The sequence below is a fragment of the Haliotis cracherodii genome, unplaced genomic scaffold (genome assembly GCF_022045235.1).
Source record: "Haliotis cracherodii isolate W230 unplaced genomic scaffold, xgHalCrac1.p SCAF_5, whole genome shotgun sequence".
Taxonomy (NCBI): domain Eukaryota; kingdom Metazoa; phylum Mollusca; class Gastropoda; order Lepetellida; family Haliotidae; genus Haliotis; species Haliotis cracherodii.
The window spans coordinates 35,366,050-35,392,803 of NW_027266308.1; the positions used below are offsets into that span (position 1 = coordinate 35,366,050).

General features: G+C 41.3%; 3 protein-coding genes across 3 annotated transcripts; all 3 read right to left on the reverse strand.

Moving 5' to 3' along the window:
- Window positions 1–373: 373 nt before the first annotated feature.
- On the reverse strand, window positions 374–2,652 carry LOC139442422 (uncharacterized). Its single transcript, XM_071223235.1, has 2 exons — window positions 2,445–2,652; window positions 374–1,620 (listed from the first exon to the last, which is right to left on the reverse strand). The coding sequence occupies exons 1-2, from the start codon at window positions 2,650–2,652 to the stop codon at window positions 374–376; spliced, it is 1,455 nt and encodes a 484-aa protein (XP_071079336.1).
- Window positions 2,653–11,295: 8,643 nt separating this feature from the next.
- Window positions 11,296–21,051, reverse strand: LOC139442369 (leucine-rich repeat-containing protein 74A-like). The gene is made up of 10 exons (XM_071223171.1): window positions 21,001–21,051; window positions 20,261–20,354; window positions 19,417–19,466; window positions 17,551–17,632; window positions 16,844–16,929; window positions 14,734–14,928; window positions 13,520–13,615; window positions 12,438–12,680; window positions 12,174–12,259; window positions 11,296–11,494 (listed from the first exon to the last, which is right to left on the reverse strand). Exons 1-10 carry the CDS (start codon window positions 21,049–21,051, stop codon window positions 11,296–11,298), a joined length of 1,182 nt encoding a protein of 393 aa, XP_071079272.1.
- Window positions 21,052–21,895: 844 nt separating this feature from the next.
- Window positions 21,896–25,703, reverse strand: LOC139443666 (uncharacterized). Its single transcript, XM_071224609.1, has 3 exons — window positions 24,728–25,703; window positions 22,827–23,023; window positions 21,896–21,952 (listed from the first exon to the last, which is right to left on the reverse strand). Exons 1-3 carry the CDS (start codon window positions 25,701–25,703, stop codon window positions 21,896–21,898), a joined length of 1,230 nt encoding a protein of 409 aa, XP_071080710.1.
- Window positions 25,704–26,754: the final 1,051 nt, after the last annotated feature.

A 26,754-nucleotide genomic window follows, 5' to 3' on the forward strand; every position in this document is an offset into this window, starting at 1 on the left:
AGAATAAAGTGGTTGTTATTCATAAACAAGTCTCACGTATTCATCATCTGTCATGTTTTGTTTCGACTGTATGCACCGGAAGTGGAGAGTTGTCCGAGGAGACAACTCTGTGGGTTTTTCGTTTCTCTAATAGACCCTATATCATATGTCAGATAATTCCTCAGGCGTATGTAAGAGATATAACAGGTATGAGGTTCTAATTGCAGGGGGTTGCTTAATTAAACGCCAATCATTCATTTGCAATATTTAAATAACGTACAAATGGACATAAATGAATCTTAACATATTATCAAATATTTTAAATGCTCAATGTTGTCTAACCAAACAATAGGGGATGATTCGGTACCGTTAATGTATGACGGTGTCAAAACGTCTAGTTATGCTTTACGTCATATTGAATAATATCAGGGAGGGTTGAGTTGTATATCTGTAAGAGTTCCATCGCCATGTCAGCAGCTTGAACGCTTGTGTTGGCAAATTTCACAAACTCCACACCCCTCGTCCAGCTGTGTCTGTAGCTGGACACCTTGTGATAGTTGTTGTCCAGTATCACGTGGGGGATGCCCAACAGGGTGGACAGGATGTGTCCGTGCAGGCGGTCAGTGATCACCACGCGGCCTCTCTGAAGGAACATCATGCCGTTGGTTGCAATGGTAAATGTCTTTTCCATAGAACTGTCATTACAGGGCGAATGCCAGTGTATCCAGTCGGAAACGCGAACCGAGACATGCGCGGGGAAGACCGGCGTTACATATCCGGTTGTTTCAGCGTCACGGCGTTTTAGCCACAAGATGTCGAAGGATGGTGGCATAAACCGCGAAACTGGTCCAATTTGAAAGGCCATATCCGGCGCCAAGATAATATTAGCTCGAGTGAAAACACCTTTTGCTCTTTTCAGTGAAAGCCTGTCTCGCACCATCACAGTCAGGTTGTCGTGCTGGTTATACATATGGGCGTAGCGACGAACTTTTTTCGCTGTGTAGCGAAACCAAATGCTTTGTGGAAACAGTATTATCTTATGTTTTGTAAATGTTGTAATGACCAGTTTTCTCACAGTTTCAGGTGTCTCGTATGAAAAAATGTTCCCCCCTCCTTGCAGCAGTATCACCAGATCATCATTGGAATAGAGTTTGCTTTCTTCAAATGCCGTTTTTATTGCACCTGCCTTACACTTGGATGTTACGCAATAGTACACAAGCTGGATGCCCAGTCTTCTCAGGAGACGGATCTCGCCCACAGCTATGGCCGGGTCACCTTTGTTCTCGTAGTCCGCTACATCAAATAACATGGCGTATTTATACCTCCCGATCAAATCACTGAAAAGGTTCATATGTATTCTTTGGGCTTCATTTATGACGTCATAACGTGACGTCATTAAAGGTGACATTTGGTCAGTTTCTGTCGGATGATCTACCAATCTCCATTTCAGAAACTCGTCCTTTACTGATGTATGATTGTTCGAATCATACGTTACATTTGAATACAGAGTGTAGACATCTTCTTCACGACCCTGCTCTTCAGGTGATGAACCGAACGATGAATCTGAGAAGTTCACCGATAGAATAACTAGTCCAGTTAAAACAGACAGTGTGAAAGTCCCTGCCTTGTACGTGCGTAGACCTGCAATGAACGATAAGTCCGAATAAGATTACAAGTGCAGGGACAATGTTTGACCCCCCCAAGTCAGTTATAATCCAGCTATATCCCAGCGGCATGTAAATTAATGCTAGAATGATCATCGCCACACGCGACGTCCGTCTGGGTACCATGACACGCAATCAACAAAGTCACAGCGGCTGACCACTCGATTCCATTTTAGTCGTCGCTTACGACCAGCGGGAGTAACTACGGATCTATTCTGACCTTATTTATTGTTTAACGCTACTGTCAGCAACATTACAACAATTTGACGACGATCTGTAAATATTCGAGTTTGGACCAGACAATCCAGTGATTGTTATTGTGAAAAACGATTTACGCAATTAGGATACGATGACATGATCCAAGCCTGACCACCCGATACCGTTAAACCCGTTACAAGCATGGGTTCCAGAAGACCAACTCTAACCTGTGACCTCACGTATAAAGTTAGAAAAAAATACATTAGATCGTGTGTTTAGTATTTTTCTTTGGTGTCATTGCATCGTTAGCCATCTATTCTTTACTGTCGGAAATAGCCAAGGGCTCATAGAGAAGACTACATTGTCAGTTCGTGAGGATTTGTTTACTTGAAATAAGGGCCATAGGCCATAAGGGGTTAAATCTTGTTTATTACCCCTGAACAAGATACACTATAGACTTTATAGGAGAGCCTTCTTTACTCCCTCATCCTATACGGTATATATGGTATCTACTGAAAAAGCTCCTTACAGTGAAAGAAGCGCATTATTTAAAATTAACTGTGTCATTTCTAAGATAATTTTCTATGGCAGTGTTTTACACACCCAATAATCTTCCATCCATTGATGTGCCTTGCTTCTGCTTCTTCTCAGTGGAATATGCGTACACTCCGACTGCCGCTACAACCAAACCAGCCCAGTTACTGATGCCAACATTCCTTTGAGCAAACACACACAGCAGCACCACGATAAACGCTCGCTTCATGATGTTGACGACGGCGTGAGTGATAACAGACACCGCCTTCAGCACCATCGCCACTGACAGGTAGGTATAGCCTACGTGCGCGATGGCCGACAATACTACATATGATAATGCTAAGACATGTTTAGAATCAGCAAATTGGAATAATGTCAAAAGAGAAACTAAAGAGGTAAATATTAAACTGAGTATGTTATATTTGGATCTGGGCGTCAGCAGCTGATCATTTTCGAAAAGTTTCTTCATTGCAATGTTTCTGAAGACCAGTGCGATATTAGAAACCAGAGCCCAGATTAAACCTCGGGACAAAATGGCGTCTTGGAATGGATTCCCTGTGAAGACGATGGCTCCAGTGACGATTATAGGGAGACTAATTACATTCCCTGTTGAGAGAGGGGCGGCAAACACTATCCACTGGATAACGGCGCTTGTGATTGGTTGCAACATTTTGATTGCAAATGTCGACGAAGCGTTGATAAGTGACATGCTGTAATTGGTCGATACCGTTCCTATCACATGACCAGCTAATGTGATGACCTTGTTCCTGAAATTATCGCCGGATTGATTCCCAGTCGGGTTCGCGAATGTCAGACACAGAAAAAAGAAGAGGAGCTGCGTGTATGACACAACGATGACGTTCAGAAGTTCAGAGCCGTTCAAGTAGAAGTAACTCTTTGCAAGCTGATGACATAGAAATGACGTCAGTGTCCAGGACAGGAAAACGACGACCACACGAACCAGATGTAACTTCTGAAACACAGCGCATGTTCTGGGTAACAACATAGACATCTTAATATAGACATGGTCTACGTAACAAAATAGACATCGTAATATAGACATGGTCTACGTAACAAAATAGAAATCGTAATATAGACATGGTCTACGTAACAAAATAGACATCGTAATATAGACATGGTCTACGTAACAAAATAGACATCGTAATATAGACATGGTCTACGTAACAAAATAGACATCGTAATATAGACATGGTCTACGTAACAAAAAAACCCATCGTAATATAGACATGGTCTACCTATCAAAATAGACATCGAAATATAGACTACTGCCTGTCTATATGTATAATTATCAGGAACATAGTTACATATTATTAAAAATATGTTCTTATTGCAAGTAAAGGACACCCGACCTCTTAGTTGATTTTATAATGTGTTTGATTTTCAGCTGAAAATATCTTTAGTCACCAATATTTTATTCAGACAATGATCTGTACTGGTGCTTTATCAGCACTTAAAGAGTACTTTTACATGGTTTTATTGTTTTAAATATTATTTGATATAAAACTTTTAGAAGTTAAAACATAATACTCAACTGCTGATTGGTATCTGAGACATCATTGGAAATCAATAAACTGTTGTGATGGTTAAACAGACACAATTAAATTTAACAAGTTTATTTCAATTTAAAATTACATGAAAAAATTCGTTTTACTTTCATTTGCACCTCAGTTTATGATGAGAGCATTTTATATATACTGAGTCAAATTAAAAACTTCACATTTTTAAAAGTAATCCCATATATGATATACAGCGGACAAATGTATCAGAGAAGGTAATTTTTAATCATTAATGTCCAAAGAAGGATTTTAATTAACGGTGGTAACCATAATTTGTTCCAAGCACCTACGGTATTCGGTAATAACATCAGCAGTTTAAATCATAAGTCCCAAGCACGAGAATCTGATGGCACACAAGTTCAGTAGCGTGTATGGCCACCATGTGCGCTGACAACTGCCACACAACGCCTCCGCATGGACCTTGTGATGCTTGTGAACACGTGATTGGGAAGACGACGCCATTGTTGCTTCAAAATGGTGCCAAGATCTTGCAAATTCTGTGGTTGGTTCTGGAGAGTGCGCAGACTTCTGCCAAGAGCATCCCAGACGTGTTCGATGGGATTGAGGTCGGGAGACCTTGACGGCCAGTCCATGACGTTGACTCCCGCATTCTGAAGGAAATTCCTTGTCAAAATTGCTGTGTGAGGGTCTGGCATTGTCGTGTTGGAAGATCAAACCGGGTCCATGTGCTGCTATAAAAGGCAGAAATTCTGGTGCCAGTACCTGGTCGCGGTAAGCAGCAGCGTTAAGGTTGCCACGGATGACAAGAAGCCTGGAGCGTGTATTGCTACAGAAAGCACCCCACACCATGGCACTTCCGCCTCGAAATCTGCCAACCTCCTGTACACAACACTGTGCGTAACGTTCATGACGGCGCCTCCACACCCTCGCCCTACCATCAGCAAATCGAAGATTAAATCGGGATTCATCACTGAAGACGACTTGAGTCCATCGTAAGTGTCGCTGTGCCCACAATTGACGTTGACGTCTGTGTAATTGAGTCAGAATCGGCCTGCAGTATGGCCGTCGTGCTTGAAGGTGAGCAGTTCTCAGACGGTTTCGAACAGTTTACGCACTCAGTCTACCCCTAAACAGTTCATTTCTGGTTGATGTAGCCGTCAAAAATCGGTTACGGAGGTGACGTAAGACGTCACACGTGGTCTACCTGGCCGAGGGCGATCAGTGGTGGTACCCGTTTGCTGTAGACGCGTCTGTAAATCATAAACAGACCGTTGACTACAACTCATCGTCCTTGCGACTTCAGCTACGGACGTTCCCGTCTGCAACATGCCGATGGCACGTTCACGTTGCACATTTGAAAGGCGTGGCATGACAAATGGCCGTAAAGACTTTTGTTTTCTTGTGTTTTTCTTTTTTTGTTAATGACTGCTAACAAGTATGGCTGAAAACACGTGCGGTATTATGGCCACGTGACTAGTTGCACGTGAAAAACCACTTTTGCCACTATAGTGCTGTGCACATGATTTTGATCGATTCACCTCCTGCACAAAAACGGGTGTTATCTGAAGACAATACGTGGCCATTACTGTTTGAATACACAATAACTGGTCAAAATGTTAAAAATTTAAGATTGTGAAGTTTTTAAATTGGTTCAGTTTATATGTGACATTAGTGAAACCAGCTCATCTTTGGACTTTTGTGTGTGTGTATGTATATATATGTGTGTATATATAATTATTCATCCAAAACTGGCTTCAACAAGAGATATCATTTGTCTGAGATCAAGCAAGATACCAAGACGTCACAATCAAATGACATCACTAATCTCTCTGCCACTGAAGCTGGACAGCTGTACCTTTCCCACTCAAGACATTGCTTATTACTAATTACAAACTAATAAATTGAAATAAGGTGTTAGATGATTAATAGAATCCCGCCCTCATGACTTCTGATATATAATATGTCTGCACTCGTTGAAAAATCCTTGGAAAAAACACATCCTCAGATTTTGCAAAACACCTGTTCAGAAGCCATACTGGATTTCCTAAACATGAAGTGTTGTGAAAAGGTGGGTTTTTCGACTCACAACCACCCGACACCCCCCACACACCGACACCTTCCAAGCGAATGTTTAATGGCACTCAGACATGAAGACTTTTGATGAATACTGATATATACCGGGCAACTCCGTTAGTTTACAAATGCACACATTATGGTCAAATGTACAATTTACTATAGCCTGTGTTTCCAATGTACTATGTTATCGCGTGTTAAGTTTGGAATTTAGCAAGGAGATAAATCTTAAGTATAGGAAATTTCGTCTTCGAGTTTCAACTAACCTTTGCCGCGTTCTCCACTCTCGTCTCCATGATGGGGAGGACTCCGTTTCTAAGATGAAACCGTGTCTGTAGAAACCGTGTTCATTGAGAAATGAAACTCTTTGTCGAATTCTGGTAAATGACCGTTTCTCAACCAGCACAGCTTAAAGGTTATCTAATTTTTGTTCCCACAGACATGCGTCATCTGTTGCATCTTGGCGATCTCCGACACTGTGTCCAAGGAATATGTGCAATACCTCCACACAGGTTAGACCATGTCTGAATAATGTTAATTATTAATCAACATCTGGCATGCATTAAATACGCACAAGGTCAGAGTTAATCTTCTCTCCATTGATTGAGGCGGGGACACGATGAGAAGCCATTGAAGCCACGCCGGGAGGTGCACAGGTGTTCTACCCATCTGATGACGCAAATCGCAATCGGCGGCATGTAAATAATAAAATCTGGATAAGGAAAGTCTGTGACATGACTGATTGCTGTTCATGGTGCCCTGATTGGCATCCTCCTATTTGTTAGACAGCCAGTTTTAAGACATCTTAAAACAACCACATTCCCAGATGGATGGATAGCTTACTAGCCACTTGTTTCCTGAGATAGGTAATGGATCCACCTTCTGTCTGAGCACTTCGGCTCACCTGTACCTCTTTGTTAGGGAAATGGAACAACCCAGGTAGAGAATAGCATAACGCCATATTAGTCTGTATCTTATTTATTGTGATCTCATTTCTGTACTTCGAGAATGAATAGAGATTATGAGTTCCTCTCGGTGACGTAAATTATTCTACTTTGCCTAATCAAGCCATGCTGATACTATCAACGTTGTTGCCGCTTTACGTGTTTAAGAGGACGCCTTCTGTCTGAGCACTTTGCCTGACCTGTCCCTCTTCAGGACTCGAGTGTGTGAGTACAGGTACATCTATGTATTTGGAGTTTTAGTATTGATAAAATTTCGGTTTTGTATTGATAAGATTTCTATTTTCGCATTGATATGATTTGATTTTTGATATTTCGTAACTGATAAAATGTCTTTGGCCGCTCTGTATATATACGTTCGAGAAGCCGGCCACCTTTCATAATCAGTTCATTTGACCTTCGCTATTGCATCTCTTGGCTTTATGAGATCTAAATGAGATAGTGGATCTAACTGCAATTCTTGTTTTAATCGTTCCCCGTCTGGGGTATGGTCTTGACATTCCAGTAACAAGTAAGCAATGGATTCAGGTTTATTTTAAGATGCGCATTCCTTGTCGTATTGCTTTTTGGGACCTAGCCTGTTGCGTGAGAAGGGCTCTTCAACCTTTTGAGTCAAACATCTGTATCATCAATGTGGTTGTGTCATCATTGTATACATACCTGCTGGGTGTTTCTTTAAGTGGCATTAAGATGTTGGTCTGACAAGGGAGATAGTTCTATGCATATACAACGTCCCTGTCACAGTGAATGCGAGGTTTCGGTGTAGATACTAACACCGTTATCAAGCAAGTATTAAAAAAACATCGCATTCATTGTAATACAAAAAGTTGTAGATCCATAGAACTATCTCCCCTGTTCAACAGGATGCTCTGAGGCACCAAAATAAGTTTATTGTTTAACTATTAGAAAATGTAAATAAGTTGCTGAAAAAGTGTAATTAGAACAAACATAAAATGAGAAGGTTTAACGACCATTCTTCAAACATATTGAATACAGAATACAAGCAAAAATATATTGACATGAATAGAGCTACATAAGTTTTGTAGTAGGTCCGCATCAATTTCTAGCTAGCTCTCCTTTCACAACAGCAATCCAATAAGGACTGTCCCGCTATAGCTTTTTGTTGTTGTACCTAACCCCTTAGGGTCTGACAACTGGCTGTCTAACAACTGATTGGCCTCAGACAACCGTTGCTCCCATCTCCTCCTAAGTTTTACCGTGAACCGAAAGGAAAATAGGAGAATAAAGTGCCCTGTTTAAATGGGCTGGTCAGTTTGCGCCGTTTTTAAGAGTGACTTGTGATTGCTTAAATGATAGATAGGACATTGTACTTTGTTGCAAATGTTTTGTTAGCCACAATCTATGCCAGATATTGATTCCAAGTTGAAGGCCGCTGTGTGTGTACATCCAGGGAGCATTGTTGACAGTTGGTACGGCGAAATCTACCTGGTGGATCCAGACCGATACTTGGCGGGTTTTAGTGACAAGTTGCAGCTTGGTCAGCATGCAACAGGAGAACAGCCTACGGCCGATATTAATTATGATGTGCTGTCATGTCACTGTAGATAGCAAAGAAGGAAAATAATTGTGGTCTGAGGCCAACTAACACATGAGAGGCAACCCCCGATTGCCTGTATCGTTGCTGTTGCTTGACTGGCTCCGTGACATGGCTGATTGTGGGTCATGGACGGCATGATCGGATGATAAAAAAGAGTTGGTAAAATTTTAATTAACATCACGAAGTGTAATAGAAACATTACATTGTGTTCGGAAAATCAATTGTCTCTTTTGATAAAAACAAAAACAGTTATCTCGTCGCCTGTTCTTCAGGTGAGGTGAGGTGAAATGGGGTTTAACGTCGCGTCCAAGATTATTTGACTTATATAGCGACGTGCATGTACGTGTGTGTGTTTGTGTGGCTGCTTGTACTAGTCCGGACTGATGCCGATTTATAGTGCTAGCTCACTGAGATACCATGCCGCAGTTTAACATGAATACCCCACTCAGACACAGTATACTGACTCCGAGCCGACCAGTCCTTGTTTTAGCCCCTTAATGCCGAGCGCCAGACAGGGTTACAATGTTCTTCAGCATCCGTCCATAATGTATGTGTTTAACGCCGCTTTTAGCAATATTCCAGCAATATCACGAAGGGGGGACACTAGAAATGGGCTTCACACATTGTGCCTATGTCAGGAATCGAACCCGGGTCTTCAGCGTAACGAGCGAACGATTTAACCACTTAGGCTACCCCACCGGCCCCCATAATGTATGTAACAGATATTAACCCAGTATCTTTAATACGGTTTATTCCACTATATGTTATAGTCTGTAGAAACATGGGGGCTTATAGATAATAGAATAGGAAATTCTTGAATTTCTAATTTTGTCACCAATTGCCTGTGACAGTTTAGCTTTGGTACATGTGTATTACACCGTTCTGTTATGTCGTTAGTCGTTCAGTTTTATGTTTAACGAAACCCAAAAATTCATAAAATGTGTTAGTAAGTTTGTCACAATAATGAAAGGTAGACCTCCACACTATCCAGTGTGGCCGGAGGCTGTGTAGGCAGGTCGGCTATTTGTGATCATCAGAAGTTACGTCAGGAAACTCTCGGAGGCTGTTTTTGAGAGTTCTTGTGATAAAGACCGGATGATGGTCATAGATCGGACAGTTGCTGACCAAGAGTTTCCAGCTGATTGAACTACGAACATGTTTTGACCCCCGATTAAACTGAGGGTCACTAATAGCCCAATTGCTGACTGGCAGTGTTGCCGGTTGATTAAGCTGGATGCTTGTTTTGACCACGTGACACAAATTGGACAGTTACTAATTTGCAGTGCCACCGGCTGATGGGGGACCTTTGTTAAAGGTTGGGGCAGTTTCGCAGCTAATCAGCTAAGAAACCCCTATATAAACAGTGCCGTTAGTGAAGACGTCGAAAAGCGCATAATGTCGGAAAGCGCACGTTAAATCTCAACCAGTAAGCTGGGTGGTTGGTTTGTTGTTTAACGCCGCACTCAGCAATATTCCAGCTATATGACGGCGGTCTGTAAATAATCGAGTCTGGACCAGACAATCCAGTGATTGACATCATGAGCATCGATCCAGGCAATTGGGATCGATGTCATGCTCCAACCAAGTCAGCGAGCCTGACCACCCGATCCCGTTAGTCACCTATTACGACAAGCATAGTCGCCTTTTACGGCAAGCATGGGTTGCTGAAGACTTATTCTACCCCGGAATCTTCACGGGTCACGTTACTGGGGAGTGTACGGGTTATGATCAACGTCGAAACGTGGATGTGTATTCAGGTACAGTAATCCAGCACTCACCGTTTATTTGCATACATGTGTGTAGTATACATTTAAAAGAGAATTTAGAAAGTAACACGGACTTTAAAATATCCTCAAATAAACAACGGGTCAAAAGTGCAAACACAAGTTGGACAACCAGCATCATATCGATCACACACACTTGTCAGGCACAATTAAGCACACTACAATATCGCAAATAACTTTACGTTATATATGAATCTATTTGTCAAAACCATTTCCATATCGCTGTTAAAATCCCATTCCATTGTACGATTCCGACAATACCTTGAGCATGTGTTCATGAATCACTATCAAACAGTGATGATACCAGGTGTTGGCGACAAGGTGAACGTATCCTGCCCCACCGGTGGCGCTCATCACAAACACAAGGTACGCGAGTTAAAATAGGGAATTGAATCGAACATCATTTGTGTCTCTGAGGCGTCAAATTTGGAAATGTTCTCCATATGTCTACCATAAAATATTTTGAAAGCTTTACTGTACTGAGGCGTTGAATGTTTCAACCTTGATCAAACAACTTCTGAACAAGAGTCGTGTGACAAAGTAGACAATTTATTGATAACAACTTCTTTATTTTACTGTAAAGGCGACGTTTCGGTACATATCCTTATACCGTTATCAAGCAAAGACCTGGGTATAGGGATCTATACCGAAACGTCGCCTTTACAGTATAATAAAAAAGTTGTCATCAATAGATTGTGTCTACTTTGTCATCCGTCAACTTCTAAGTAATGATCAAACAATTCAGCCGTTTGCGTTGTGAAAAGGAGACACAAAAGGCTGGAGCTGCCTGAATGTTGCTCGGCATAAAGGGAAAGTTCAAAGTTGACAAATGACAATTTGTAGCATGAGTTTGTGTATTACATCCTGTGCAGATGCTGCCGTTAGCATAGACCTCATCTCTGTCAACCATTTGTTCATACCCAATGTCAGGAGGCTACATAGGAACGGCCCTACTGAAAGGGCGAAAGAGGTCACACATGATGTCAATGTTCCAACCGATGCTGGTCACGCTTCTGCCGATACACTTGGAGTTCCACCCCTGGACCTGTTGTCAATGGTGCCACTCCCCTTCCACCAGTAGGATGGTACCGAGCGGCGAGAATCAGGTGACCCAGAGGTCATGGACGGTAACAGCGTCATGGACTTTGACGGACTGTGCACGTCTACACCGCCCTGTAGTCTCTGTATTGCCATGTCCCAATCTCTGGAAGATGAACAAAAGCAGTTTATTCAAGTGTTGTGCTATTATTCACAAGCTGAACTGAGAAACCTGAATGTGATTTAGTATATCACACATAACACAGTCGTAAACTAAAGTGAGTGTATGTTGTTTTACGCCACAGTTGGTAATATTCCAGCTATAAATCACGGCGGCAAGTAACGACTACATATGAGCCGGATATTCCAATGGTTGTCTCAAAGGCAGGGTGACACATATAATATTAGCCAGGTCACATTATGTCACCAACCGGTCCTCATCAAATCGGCCTTTACGGCAAGCAGCGGCAATCTCACAGACTCCTAACAGGGGTCGATTTGTTTCAGGCAGGACTTAATATCGTGGACGTACTACTAAAACCTATTACCACAGCAGCGTCCGTGTTAAATCTGGTCCCCCAGCAACCTATGCTGGTCATAAGAGGTGACCAAATTGATCGGGAGGTTAGGCTTGCATAATATCGATCACTGGATTGTCTGGTCCTGACTCGATTAATTTCAGGCAGCCGTTATTTAGCTGGGAGATTGCAGAGTGCTGCGTTAAAACAACAAAGAAAGATAGAAACCAACAAACACAACGGCGATCTTCACGGGGTTTTCAGGAAACGGGAGTTGTTTACTGAGTGTATAATAAATATTTTAAATGTTTTATAATCAGTTCTCACCGTATTAAGAATCGCCTGTTGCCATTTGAGTGAACGAACTGGTTCAAAAGCGCCTGGGTTATCTTGTTTCGTATTTGCGGGGATTTCTGTGCAAAAAGAGAAAAACCATCACGTAAAAGATACAGTTAAAGACCATATTTTTTCAATTGATTAGTAATAATACCAATATGTTTAAAGCAAGATTAATACCCAAATTAAGGAAATCCATGGTTAGATGTATGCAAATACACTTGTTTCTATTATTTCTGACGTCAATCCTCTTACCAACAATCGTTGAATGACGTCACTCGCTGAGATGATGACGTTATCTTCTGTGACGTCAGAGAAAATACTGGCGACGTCAAGTTGTAACTCACGAATCAGATGAAGCAAGGATTGAATGTAGCTAGATAAGACATCCCATGACCTTCCTCGACGAGATGGTTCGAGACGGTAAACAACCTTGACCTTGTCGTCCTTCATGAGGTCAGTAGCTTCGGATTCAAAACTGTGGCTAACGTAAACGCCCTGTGGAAGTTTAAATAGTCATTGAAAAGTATATTCCGTCAAACAAAAGTTTTCAAGCTGCATTCAATTGCACCCTGTATTAACAGCTCGGCATGATCACTAATATCTACGAACAAATCAACACATTTTGATCACCTCAAAACATATGAAGAAAAATAAATACACATTTTTGGATGAATTTCTCCATCATTCTACTGTCCCCCATAATTAACATCCTCATTGCTGACATTATGGGAGCATTTTAGGAGCGGTGGGGTAGCCTGGTGGTAGAAACGTTCACACCGAAGGCCCGGGTTCGATTGCCCAAACTAGTAGAAAATGAAGCCCATTTTCTCGTGTCCTCCACCGTGTTGTTCTTGGTGCATTCAAATGCATTCTGTATCAACAGCTTATCACGATCAATAAAATTTACGAACAAATCAACATATTTTGACCACAGCAAATACATATATCATGTTTTCCTTCTATTTTGTGCCAGAGGTAAAGTAAATATCTTCTACGAATGTTACATGAATTAACAGAACAGATATTCATGAACAGTGTGTGTGTGTGTGTGAGGGTGGGTGGGTTTAACAGTATTCCAGTCATAGCATACATATTTCTATGTTTTTGAACACGCGTTCCTTTTGTTGGATGTTGGTAGGCCTGATGTAGGACAATGCAACACTTAAGTCGTTTTGATGTTTTCAGATCCATCATGAAAGGGATTAACCTAATCTCAAACTCAGTCTCAATCAGTCATTGTGGACAATAGCCAATCAAAATAGCGTTGGTTTGAGGATTCGTGTAGACACCTTCTGGTAATAAATAATTATTTTTATTAATTAAAGTCAGCTCACCTCAAAGTCAACAACCATTCCCTCGCTGTTGTCCCTTCCCCCTACGGCTTCCAATATGGCCTCTGCTCCTTCGGGGGTTAAAGGATTAAATCCGACCTGTTAAAATTAAGCATGACAGATGAAAAACCAGTGATATCTAATCCAATGGAGCATTTTTTTACATGTCATCAGGATTGCCTCCGGGGTGTAGTGGGTAGAGCGTAAGCCCGGTGAACGGTAGGTCGGGGGTTCGATCCTCGGACGCGCCATACCAAAATACGTTAAATGATGGGTTGTGTTGTTACCCTGCCTGTTGCCCGGCATTACGGGGCTAAAACAAGGACTGGTCGACTCATTGTCTGAGCGGGATATCCATGTAAAACTGAGGCATGGTATCTCTGCGGGCTGGCATTATTTTACGGCATATGTCTGGAGCCACACATTCATGTCACTACATAAGTGCAATAATTTTGAACGCGACGTTAAACCCTATCTCACCTCACCGCATGTTAGCAAAATGACATAACCTTGATTGTGACTATTCAGTCAATTAAGAGCGCCCCCACTTGTGTGTATGAGAATACAGGAAGTTTTTCACAAATGGACATCATGAGTGAACTCCCAACGGAAACAAATCTTTGCCAGTGGTATTGATTTACGAAAACATGAACTCATCTCAGTGAGGAAAGCCGGCGTAATATTGTGGTTATACTACAGGTTGTGGCGTTAGGCAACTTACTCATTAACTCTAATTTAGGAAAGTATTTTATGGTCTCAAACGTTTTTATAAATTATGCTATCATGCTAAATGCCGCGATTCAGGATTCCGGTTTTTCTATCGCTTATGTTTCAGAAGCATCGTCATATATTGACTAGACTATAACTCGCTCTGTCATGTTTATTGGATGTTTCACGTATCGGTCCCGAGAGTAAAACTCCTGGGTGATTTGGGTACCCAGCACTTCATTCCTTGTCCCGATGGGGCAACTAAATGGCAAGAGTTGAACTGGTTGTTTCCCCAAACAACTAGTTATATCACGGTGTGTCAGTTTAATGTGGTAGGAAAGCCCGAATTGATGCAGGTCCTAGACGTTAACCTCTTTGGTAAAACTTAAGACCACTTGTATGGTGCTGACAAACCTAGACAAATAATCAGGGAAAATGTGGGATTCGTGGGATTCGAATCCTTTTATCAGAAAACATTATAAAGTATGGAGGCTTAAGATAGTTCCAACCTTCAGACACCTGAGTTCCGTGTTGTAAGCCATGCCTTCAGCTAGTGCCCGGGCCCCAGGCCTAGTGATCCTATTAGCACTGACGTCTAGCTCCCACAGGGTGGTGTTCTCCTCAAGAGCGTCCCCTAGGGCTCGGGCACCCTCCACGTGGAACCCATTCATCGACACCCGCAGGACGCGCAGTTGTTGATTGTACTGTATCAGAAACAGGTTGATGTAGTTATAAACATATAGATGCATTAACAAACATACTGATGCAGAAACACACATATTGATGAAGAAACAAACATATGGATGCAGAAACACATATACGGGTGCAGAAACAAACATGTGGATGCAGAAACAAACATACTGATGCATTAACAAACGTATTGATGCAAAAACAAACATACTGATGCAAAAACAAACATATGGATGCAGAAACAAACATACTGATGCATTAACAAACATATGGATGCAGAAACAAACATACTGATGCATTAACAAACGTATTGATGCAAAAACAAACATACTGATGCATAAACAAACATATGGATGCATTAACAAACATACTGATGCATTAACAAACGTATTGATGCAAAAACAAACATATTGAAGCAGAAACACACATACTGATGCATAAACAAACATGGATGCAGAAACAAACATACTGATGCAAAAACAAACATATTGATGCAGAAACACACATACTGTGTCAGCAACAAGCAGATTGATGCAGTAATGAACATATAGATGCGGAAACAAACATACTGATGCAAAAACAAACATACTGATGCATTAACAAACATATTGATGCAAAAACAAACATATTGATGCAGAAACACACATACTGAAGCATAAACAAACATATTGATGCAGAAACACACATACTGATGCAGACACAAACATATGGATGCAGAAACAAACATACTGTATCAACAACAAACAGATTGATGCAGTAAGGAAGATATAGGTGCGGATACAAACATACTGATGCAGAAACAAACATAGTGATGCAGAAACAAACATATTGATGCTGAAACAACCACTGGGACGCAAAAACAAACATACTGATGTAAAAACAAACATACTGATGCAGAAACAAACATATTGAATCAAAACCAAACATACGGATCCAGAAACAATAATATTGATTCAAAACCAAACATGCTGATGCAGAAACAAACATATTGATGTTTGGGTTTAAACAACACATACTGATGCAGAAACAAATATACTGATGCAGAAACAAACATATTGATTCAAAGCCAAACATACTGATGCAGTTATACACATACGGATGCAGAAACAAACATATTGATACAGAAACAAACATACTGATGAATAAAAGGATACCGAATCAGTAACAAACATATTGATGGTCAAGCAAACATACTGAAGCAGAAACAGACATACTGACACAGAAACAAACATGCTGGTGCAGAAACAGACATACTGACACGGAAACAAACATGCTGGTGCAGAAACAGACATACTGCCACAGAAACAAACATACTGAAGCAGAAACAGACATACTGACACAGAAACAAACATACTGAAGCAGAAACAGACATATTGACACGGAAACAAACATACTGAAGCAGAAACAGACATACTGACACGGAAACAAACATGCTGGTGCAGAAACAGACATACTGCCACAGAAACAAACATGCTGGTGCAGAAACAAACATATCGACACGGAAACAAACACACTAAAGCAGAAACAGACATATTGACACGGAAACAAACATACTGAAGCAGAAACAGACATACTGACACAGAAACAAACATGCTGGTACAGAAACAAACATATCGACACGGAAACGAACATACTAAAGCAGAAACAGACATATTGACACGGAAACAAACATACTGAAGTAGAAACAAACATTCTGATGTAGTAAAAACATTTTGATGCAAAAATAAACATAATGTATCAGACATAACATATAGATGCAGAAACAAACACATTTACTTCATTTCACAAAAGGCGATTATTGTGTTCCATTCATACAAATGGCCAATCCGCTACACCAGAGCCAATGTTACAAAAACAATTTAAGCTTAATGAATCAAAGACCATGTTTGGTTGTTGCAGAAAAAGGCGCCAGCTTGCTTTATTTCTGACCTTGACTGCCTTGGCCAACTTAACAGCTCCTTGTGTTCGTATGGTGTTCCAGGAAAGGTCAAGGACATCAAGGCTGACGTTGTTAGCTGGTGATGAACGTGGACAAAATATACATATGTTCTTGAAACAGGAATAGCAACACACGTCATGGGCTAAATAAATTAAATGGTATATTTGTTCATAATGTTTATGTTTAATGTTAATACAATGGGGATTAACAATTGGGATTGACTTCTTATGAATAACAGCAATTAAGTGATTAAAGGCATAAACATGTCATGGCTTCATGGTAATTAGCCTTTGGAATGAAATGTTAATTCTGAAAATGGCTATCTCAAATCAGTCATCATGACACTTTGAATAAATATGAAACATGGTTTAAATAAGTTAGACCTTTTCGGCGCTCCGAGCCTAGGGTTCAACTGACCATTTCAGCGATTAAACACCGGAGAACGTCCGAGACCTGCATCACTTCGGGCTTTCCTCCCACATTAAGCTGACACGCCGTGATATAACTGGAATACTGTTAAAAGCGGCGTTGAACCCAACACACTAAATCACTCTAAACGCCTTTCTGAAAATGAATGAATTCTTGAAGTCGGAGTTACACAAAACGTTGTTACTAGGCGTTTCATATCATGACAGCAAGTTTATCAGATATGCTTCATCAATAACACTACCATTATATGATAAAGAAGGCTACTTACCGATGAATGGGCATAAATAAGATATTCCTCTCTCTCCGACGTCATTGTGTGACAGGTTTAATTCTTTCAAAAACACGTTTCTCTGTGGAAAAGAAATGAGTCATTAAGAAGGTTGTGCATTATATGTGCAGTTGTTAAAAACCGCGGCAGATTCACGCTACAAGTATATTACAAAGGCATGTAGCTGGAAGATCACTCACCGTGTTAACAGTTACGTATTTAAGTATAATTTATAATATTGAACCTTTTTTCAGATGTTAACCACATATTGATAAAACGTTTATCTTTTCGAGAACAAAATACTATATATGCCAGTGTGCTAATAATTAACCGCAGTTTCCAACGTGCAGCGACATTCAAATGATGACAAAGCTAAAATGTTAAATAGTCATGACGTCGAACACAATGTTAACAGGTTTCCGATTTTTATTAGATTTTTTTTATAAAGACTACATATTTTTCAGCTAAAGCTGCAAATCTAGATGTAGTTTTACTTAAAACTATGAGCGTGAATATCTTCAACAATGTATTTTTCGGTGCAGGCAATTTCTTTTATTTTCAACAGCCTTAAGATTAACTATTTTTTTTACAAGAATATTCTGGGAAAATCTGGGGTTTTTCAATAAAATTCCTGATTTTATATTTTATATTTTAAAAAACGTTTTAGCTACAGATAAACATGACAGTGCGGAAATACATTATCCGTGTGAAAAATCGATCTTAGGCGTTAAGTATGGAGTTATGCCTCCTTTTTCTAGTCGTTTGTGCACACTTCCCAGTCGTGTTTGTAGTCAATGAGCAAAATACATTTAGCCATTCATTACAATTATGTTTTGGCAGTGACCGCGTATCGTTATACATAACGATACAACTGCAATCGATATAAGGCAATACTTTGTTCACAGTTCACCCCCAACAAAATAAATAAACCAATACGCCGCACATTACATTTATCTGTGTAAGATAAACAGTGGTTAAATTTTCAGTATATTAAAACAAATGAAAATCTTGGAGATCATTTTTTAAAACCTGCCCTATGTTTTGAATTAAGTTTACAACACGAGATGCTACAGAAAATATTCTACATCTGGCACGCCATTCAGTTTGCAGAACCTCAAAGATTGTGCGTCCAGAGGTGAAGCACTCGGGAAGCACGGCAGTTCGAGTTATGGAGCAGACACAAACCGTTACTGCCAGAAAATGTAAACCTGTACTGGAGGGCACGATGAGCACTGGGTATATCAGTCACCAAATCACAATGTTCCACGCCATGCCGTAAGCAAGGATCCGGCATTATTTCAAGGAAAGTAGTGTGACACATTTTATCAGCAAGAATATACTTTAGGGTTGCAATTACAAGACGATTCTGATACTCATTCTTTAAGTCATTTTATCAGTGTGAATAATCTTAAGTTTTTCAATTACAAGTTAATTCTGATACTCATTCTTTGACACATTGTATCAGTAAGAATATACTTTAGATTTGCAATTAAAAGATAATTCTCATACTCATTCAATAACACATTTTATCAGCAAGAATATACTTTAGGATTGCAATTACAAGACGATTCTGATACTGGTTCTTTAACACATTTTATCAGCATGAATATTCTTCAGATTTTCAATTAAAAGATAATTCTGATACTCATTCTTTAACACATTTTATCAGCAAGAATATACTTTAGATTTTCAATTACAAGACAATTCTGATATTCATTCTTTAACACATTTTATCAACAAGAATAAATCGTACTTTAGATTTTCAATTTTAAAATGATTCTGATACTCATTCGTTCATTCTGCTGTTATGGAAATGGTTTTGTCCCTTTTATTTGTAAGTTTCTTCTGTTTCGTCGCCATACATACCTCCAGACCGCTGACAATGAGTCGGACCCCTTTGTCTCCGATCGCATTACCTGTTGCATGAATAATAGCATTATTATTACAGGACACTTAGACTATACTAAGTTGTAGTAAGTTCTACAATATCAGTAGAACAAACAGGCTCCAGTACAATATGTTGTTATCAATGGATTTAAACAAAGCAAATGCGTAAGATTACATACTAATTCTGCCCTGTTCTATTGAATGAAAACTCGACAAGATAAAATTATGTAAGCCCCGCTAACGAACCTCGACGTTGAGGAACTGCATCGTCGCTCAGGAATTAATTGTCGGAAATTATCTTCAAGTCGTATTTACAGGCAGGAAGATCCTGGGTGAGATGAAACCAAAATACTTCACGCTGGGATTCCCATTCTATATCCGACCCAAGTTTCTATCTACACATATCTTGATAACACTTGATAACGCGAACTCACAATACATACGACTCAAGAGAAGTACATTGTATATTTTAAACCAGCTTAAAAACCCATGGATACCCCACTCAGACACAGAACATATACTCTCCGGGTCCGAGCCGACAAGTCCCTGTGTAATCCCATTATTGCTGACCTCCAGACGGGGTAACAACAAGTACCATCTTTCAACGTCTTTGATATGACGCTGACAGGGATCGAAACCCCGACCTTCCGTACTCCGGGCAGACGCTCCATCCACTAGACCACGGAGGCTGTCTGTTTGAGTTTCACACAGGTAACCCATGACAACGTCCAGCCCTAGACCAACCTATGTCTCAAGATCGTGGTACATGGTCTTCCTTTATGTGTCATATAACCTGTACGATATTCATTTACGTACAACATACCTGCAAGGTTTAAGGAGTGTAAACGTGACTGGCCTTTCAGCACTAAACGCAGAATACGGGTTCCCGCTGTCCCGACTCTGTTTTCCGACAAATTCTGAAACGAACAGGTGAAGTGAGTGAGTGAGTTTTGTTTAACAATGTTTTGAAGAGCATTTAGGTTAAATATCGGCGTGTCAACTTTATGCGGGATGAAAACCCAAAGTGATGCAGGTCTTCGATGTTTACCACGATACAATCCAAGAGCACGGGTGTGGTGCTGAAATCCTATAAGACAATTTAGGGCGAATCTCGGATTCGAAACCACGATAAACGCTTTCTGACTCGTCTAAGGGACTCAGGACAACGACATGCGGCGCAAGAGACTGCTGGGACACCTGTAACCCTGACTGTGAATACCAGAATAGTCTCAATACACAACGAGTGAGTGAGTGTGTGAGTTGGGTTTAACGCCGCTTTTAACATTATTTCAGTTATATCACGGCGTGTCAGCTTGATGTGGGAGGAAAGCCCGAAGTCATGCAGGTCTCAGACGTTTCCCACTTCGGTGAAACCCACGAGCACGGGTATGGTGCTGACAATCCTAGAAACATAATCGGGGTGAACCGGGATTCGAACCCACAATCATAGGTTTCTGGTGTGTCCAGGGGACGCAACTCTGCACAGCGAATCCCGACGCCTGAGACGACTTGGCCACCCGTTCCCCCCAATACACAACGATGTGTTGGATACGATCTACTTACCATATCAGTTATTGTCGTGTTATTGTGCAGCATTTGAGCAAGCCATAACATCTGGGGAGGCCCTAGTCCATTGTCAGTAAAGTCTAGCTTTGATATAGTGGCGTCATTCTGAAAATACATGTAAAATATTAAGCCACGAGGTTATGTTGCTCACGTGGTATGGGTGAGTGAGTGAGTGAGTGAGTTTGGTTTAACGCCGCTTTTAACAGTATTACAGTTATATCATGGCGTGTCAGCTTAATGTGGGAGGAAAGCCCGAAGTGTTACAGGCTGACAAACCTAGAAACATAATCGGGGCGAACCGGGATTCGAACCCACAATCATAGGTTTCTGGTGTGCCCAAGGTGCGCAACTCTGCACAGCGCATCGCAGCGCCTTACACGACTTGGACATCTGTGCCCCCTTCTCGTGGTATGGAATGATTTCACGCCGCTTTTATCAATATTCAAGCGACATCTTGATGGGGACACCAGAGATGGGCTTCACACACTGTACCCATGTGGGTAATCGAACCTACGGGTGACGAGCGAACAAGCCTACATCGTGTACGTACCGTACTGCTTCTAAAAGACTCTCGCGGTGTGTATCTTTTCGGATATGATCTTGACCCGGTGTTTATCGAAGATCCGCCTCTATTTCGTCACGGTCATATGAACAGATCCGTTCGCAGGCGTTTAAAAATAAGCCTGGCATAAATCAGAGGCCTCATGTCCATATGCAAAGATATTTCTTCCCAATATGTTTCGTCAACCGTGACATGTGAGAAACAATGGGTTACAAGCAGACACCATGGGAGAAACGTAACATCAGTGCATTCATCTAAACATTGGAAAACCGCGAAAAGGTTCAGGCCCGTGGAAGCAGGTGGTCTAGAGAGGTCTAGAAATTTTAACCCCTAAATCAAGCAGATCCTATACCAGGAGCAGTCAATGTACTGACATATCTCCATCCCCTAAATCAAGCAGACCATATACCGGAGGCATTCAATGTACTGACATATTCCCACCCCTAAATCAAGCAGATCCTATACAAGAGACACTTTATGTACTGACATATCTCCATCCCCTAAATCAAGCAGACCCTATACCGGAGGCATTCAATGTACTGACATATTCCCACCCCTAAATCAAGCAGACCCTATACCAGCCGCCGTCACTCTACTGACATATGTTCAACACCTTCCCTCCCTCAGCGTTAAACTTTACATTTTAGGTTACTCAAAAGTTTAAGTCATAAGAATCGAGGAGGAATGGTGTGATATGAATAAGATAACAATATGAAAAGCGAAAAGCACTGAACATAGACGTTAAACGTTAAGGGATATGCACTACTCAAATGAAGTTAAGGGACGCTAATTTTTCATATGACTATGAGGGGCGGTCGGGTAGCCTAGTGGTTAAAGCGTTCGCTCGTCACGCCGAAGACCCGGGTTCGATTCCCGACATGGGTACAATGTGTGAAGCCCATTTCTGGTGTCCCCCGCCATGATATTGCTGGAATATTGCTAAAAGCGGCGTAAAACCATACTCACTCATATGACTATAGGTAATCTGTCATGGCTGGTGGGTATTGCAAAACACGGCCGTCCCACTGTGGGTGTTTTGAGTAATATAACGTGTCACGCTACACAGCGCTTGTTAGTTCCATAACAGGGCAATAAGTTTCGCAGAAGTTCTGCCTAGTTTTTGCGTAGTTACGCGGGAATGCCACATAACCTCCCTGGCTGGCTACGCAGGAATTTTAGGGGCACTTGTGAAATAACATAAACATTTGTGCGTTGTATTAAACTCGTGGACAATTATTTTGTTAAAAGCCCGAATACTTACCTTTATTTCCTTTGATAATGCTTTTGTGTCTTTTACACCAGGGTAACGAAATCTCATTGCAAAGTCGTCCTCCAACGCATGTCGTATGAAATAACTGTTCGGTACTGCTTGCAGCGACCGACACATATGTTTGTAATCCGGAAAGGGGCTGTCTTCCCTTCTCTGCCGTGCTCTCTCAACAGACACAAGGTCGGAACCTGGAGGGAACAGCATAACTGATCAATGACAACACACCTAACAATTGGTATTTTGGGAGCATTGATGGCTAAATGGTGTACATTCATCGCCTGTACTTTGACTGCTCACGAATATCAAGACACACACAAACACACAAACACACAAACACAAACAGCTCATTCATACGGGCATTGCGTCAATTTTAAGGAGAACTGATCAATGACAACATACCTAACAATTGGTACTTGGGAGCATTGATGGTTCAATGGTGTACATACATCGCCTGTTACACACATACACACACACACACACGCACGCACGCACGCACGCACGCACGCACGCACGCACGCACGCACGCACGCACGCACGCACGCACGCACGCACGCACTGAAATGACCAACACCAACAGCTCATTCATACGGACATTGCGTCAATTTTAAGGATAACTGATCAATGACAACACACCTAACAATTGGTATTTTGGGAGCATTGGTGGTTCAATGGTGTACATACATCGCCTGTACTTTGACTGCTCACGAACACAAACACACACACACACACACACACACGCACGCACGCACGCATGCATGCATGCACGCACGCACGCACGCACGCACGCACGCACGCACGCACACACACACACGCATCGGGAGGACCCTCAACTGTCACCAGTCAGGTAAATTGTTGATAAAATACATTATATGATTATGGATGACCGACGACTCATCACACGCCCCACAGCCAATACATAAACAGCCACTAGTACATTTATCTGCTTGGGCAACTGCGTGAGACTATCATGGCTACACGTGGTGGACAAAACAAGGACAGACAGGTCTGTTGTCGCCATGGCAGCAATGTATAACTGTCGTTTTGAACTCATTGACTATCCTCGTAGTCACCATATTTGACACCGTCAGATTTCCACCTCTTCCCAACTTCGAATTAAGGCTCCAGGCTCTCCAGCTTCGTTGGCAGAAGTGTGTAGTCCTCGGAGGGGATTACGGTGGAAAGTATACGCCTTCACTGCAGTCCCTCATAGTTAGGTTGAGAACGCTTCAGCCACCCCTCGCACATAACGTTATGGTAAATGCTTCGCATGTGATTTCACTATGTAGCACTTGCTGAGAGACCGAAGGGCAACCTTCCATATTGATATATTATGTCAATTTCCATTCATAGTTGTCGAAGGTATTTTCCGAAAACCTGAGCCTCGTTACACAAAGCGTTTTTTGTTACTACTCTCGTAGATGTATTGTAAGAAATAATAGAAGGTACACTTAGCTGTAGCGCTTAGATAGCTTTGTTTTAAAAAGGCCAAGTAGCGTAGACCATTTGAACTGCTAGCTATTTCAACTATTGTGGCTGGTTATCAAACTTGGTCTCTTAATATTGAACAATTATCTATCAAAATAATCCTTTGAACATTTGTTACAATGCCAAAACCTCAATGGATTTCTTTAAAATTTAATCAAATACATCTAAATAAATAAAAAAATAAATAAATAAATCTAATTTATAGAAACTACACTGCGGAATTAGACAGCCCACTCCTTGATAGGTTCAGAACGGTAACACTATGTCATGCACTTTATCATGTCCTTGTTTTGAACATATTCTCAAGGGAAGACTTATACCTGTACAATGTAGCATGGTTGATAGATGTACACTGAACCTTTGCAGCTAGTAAAACAGAGATTATACGATCAATGTACATGCAATACCTTCATCTAGATCTGTATCGTAGTCTTCATCGTCGGAGGGTACAGGCACTGCCAGCAACTTCTTTCTGGACACATGTGGGTAATAGTTCTCAAACTCCGTCCCGAACTTTCCCTTCAGCAGTTTCTGCCTCAGCCCCTCCTCATCCGGTACAGTGTAGTCACTCCAGGCGGAGATGGGGGTGCTGGTGTTGATGGGGATGGTGACGGAGCTCCTTGTGGAAAATCTTGACGCGGACGACTCAGCTCGCATTGAACTTGCGTTTAGATCTTGGTCTTTGATGAAGCTCATTGGAGACCCATATTCGCCAGAGTCCAAGACGGGAGATGCTGAGTGATCAGGACAATTTGGGGATGGTGACATCAGTCGGTCTACTGTATCCTGCTGTACACTTGTTGGTATGTGGCTCGGGGATTCAGTCCCAAATCCAGCATTTTCGGACGGTTTCATGTCACTTGCATTGTGATCGGGTGACGATTGTCCTTCAGATTCAGTTTTGTCTTCTGTTCCTCCAGGTGTAACTTTTCTTGTGTCCTGTCCCCTTTTTTCAAGTTTTGACATCTTGTTAACGTCCTTCCTTCGTTTGCGTATTTCAGATGTTCTTTTCTCCACAGATCTTTGATTTATGCCATGTGGCATATTGCGTTCAGATGTCGACTTCGTATTAGATGCATTCACAAGAACCTTAGATATTCTGTCACCCAATCCGCGCATCTTAGTAGGCGCCATGTCCTCCCTTCCTCCGATGGGTCTATTCTGCAGCCGAATCACATCACTACCTATACTGCTGCCAGACTTTATACGCCTTAGGGCCACACCTGAAACACGTGTCCCGTTCCTTTGGGTAGCGCTCCTTGGCTTCCGGTTACATGCATCGCTCCACGTGTTTCCTCGACAGTCAATAGCAAGCTGGTAGCGGGACTGTCCAGGGATAGGCGTACTCTGAGAACCAGAGGGTGAACAACTTGCCGACGGCATTGTGATCTAAAAAGGAAATGTCAAAAGATGAACGAAAAATCGAATAAACCGTGGCTATTCTGTACATACTTAATGGAGGGTTCAAACTGTGCAATGCCCATTTAGGTCATCAATATTGTCCGAATATTCTGGCTTATAAACATATCTGTCGGAGTGTTTATATTTATTACACATGACTTGACTTGACTTAAACGATGGTTGCAGAATCATTACTATGTGATGGATAAAGTATGGGTTTTCGTCACGTCCGGGGGTGGGGCTGTTGTACATAACTTTAAACATTATTTTAGTTTCATCAGCATGATGTGGCGGAAGTCAAACGTGCAGGTGTGTTTCATATCCTGGGTTTACATGATAGTGTCACGCAACGACTTGTCACAAGGTTACCTATAGAGATTATCTGACTGTGTTTCCGTATCGTAATTATCATGTATTAGGAAATAAAACTGTGTGATGCGAGTCTTGATAATTACGATTTGGAAACACACGAGGGTAATAATCTATTTATCATATGATACTTGATGTTTGCGCAGTAATTTCTCATAAGTATTTTATCCGAATGTATTGGATAGCGGGAAGTAAATCGGTTCGTTTGCAACATTTGCTACGAATTTTTGCCATACATGTATATTCCGGACCTGTACGAATGAATGTCCACAAGATAAATGCGTTGCCAACCGGCCCCTGGGGCATATGGTATGGTGTACCCTGTGTGAGATCCTATGACGGTTTGTGGTACATAGGCTCACACATAGGGTACATCACACCAATTAACCCTCGAGATCGGTTGACAACCTATAATGTAGCACACAGCCCTATTATATTTGAAATCTACATGTCAACTTGACCGGCTTTGAATGTTATTACCTTCTTTTGTTAAAGTCCTAGGGACGTCTTCAGTTTGATTTATATCCAATGTAACTTTAGATTGTAATTATTTGTAGTTTTAGGACCAACAATTTTGAACAAACGTGCATTTATAATTCTTTCAATCCGCGTTGATGTGAAGTTATGAGTTCAGATATACGAGAAACGAGGATAAGTTCCCCTC

Coding starts and splice junctions, on each gene's coding strand:
- LOC139442422 (XM_071223235.1), bottom strand. CDS start 2,652: ATGGTGCTGAAGGCGGTGTCTGTTATCACTCACGCCGTCGTCAACATC. Junction 1,621..2,444: donor AATGGATGGAAGATTATTGG/GTGTGTAAAACA, acceptor CGTTCATTGCAG/GTCTACGCACGTACAAGGCA.
- LOC139442369 (XM_071223171.1), bottom strand. CDS start 21,051: ATGTTATGGCTTGCTCAAATGCTGCACAATAACACGACAATAACTGAT. Junction 17,633..19,416: donor TCATTGTCAGCGGTCTGGAG/GTATGTATGGCG, acceptor TCTTTTCCACAG/AGAAACGTGTTTTTGAAAGA. Junction 12,681..13,519: donor GAATGGTTGTTGACTTTGAG/GTGAGCTGACTT, acceptor AAACTTCCACAG/GGCGTTTACGTTAGCCACAG.
- LOC139443666 (XM_071224609.1), bottom strand. CDS start 25,703: ATGCCGTCGGCAAGTTGTTCACCCTCTGGTTCTCAGAGTACGCCTATC. Junction 23,024..24,727: donor CGATACAGATCTAGATGAAG/GTATTGCATGTA, acceptor TGTTCCCTCCAG/GTTCCGACCTTGTGTCTGTT. Junction 21,953..22,826: donor CATTATCAAAGGAAATAAAG/GTAAGTATTCGG, acceptor TGCTTGATTTAG/GGGATGGAGATATGTCAGTA.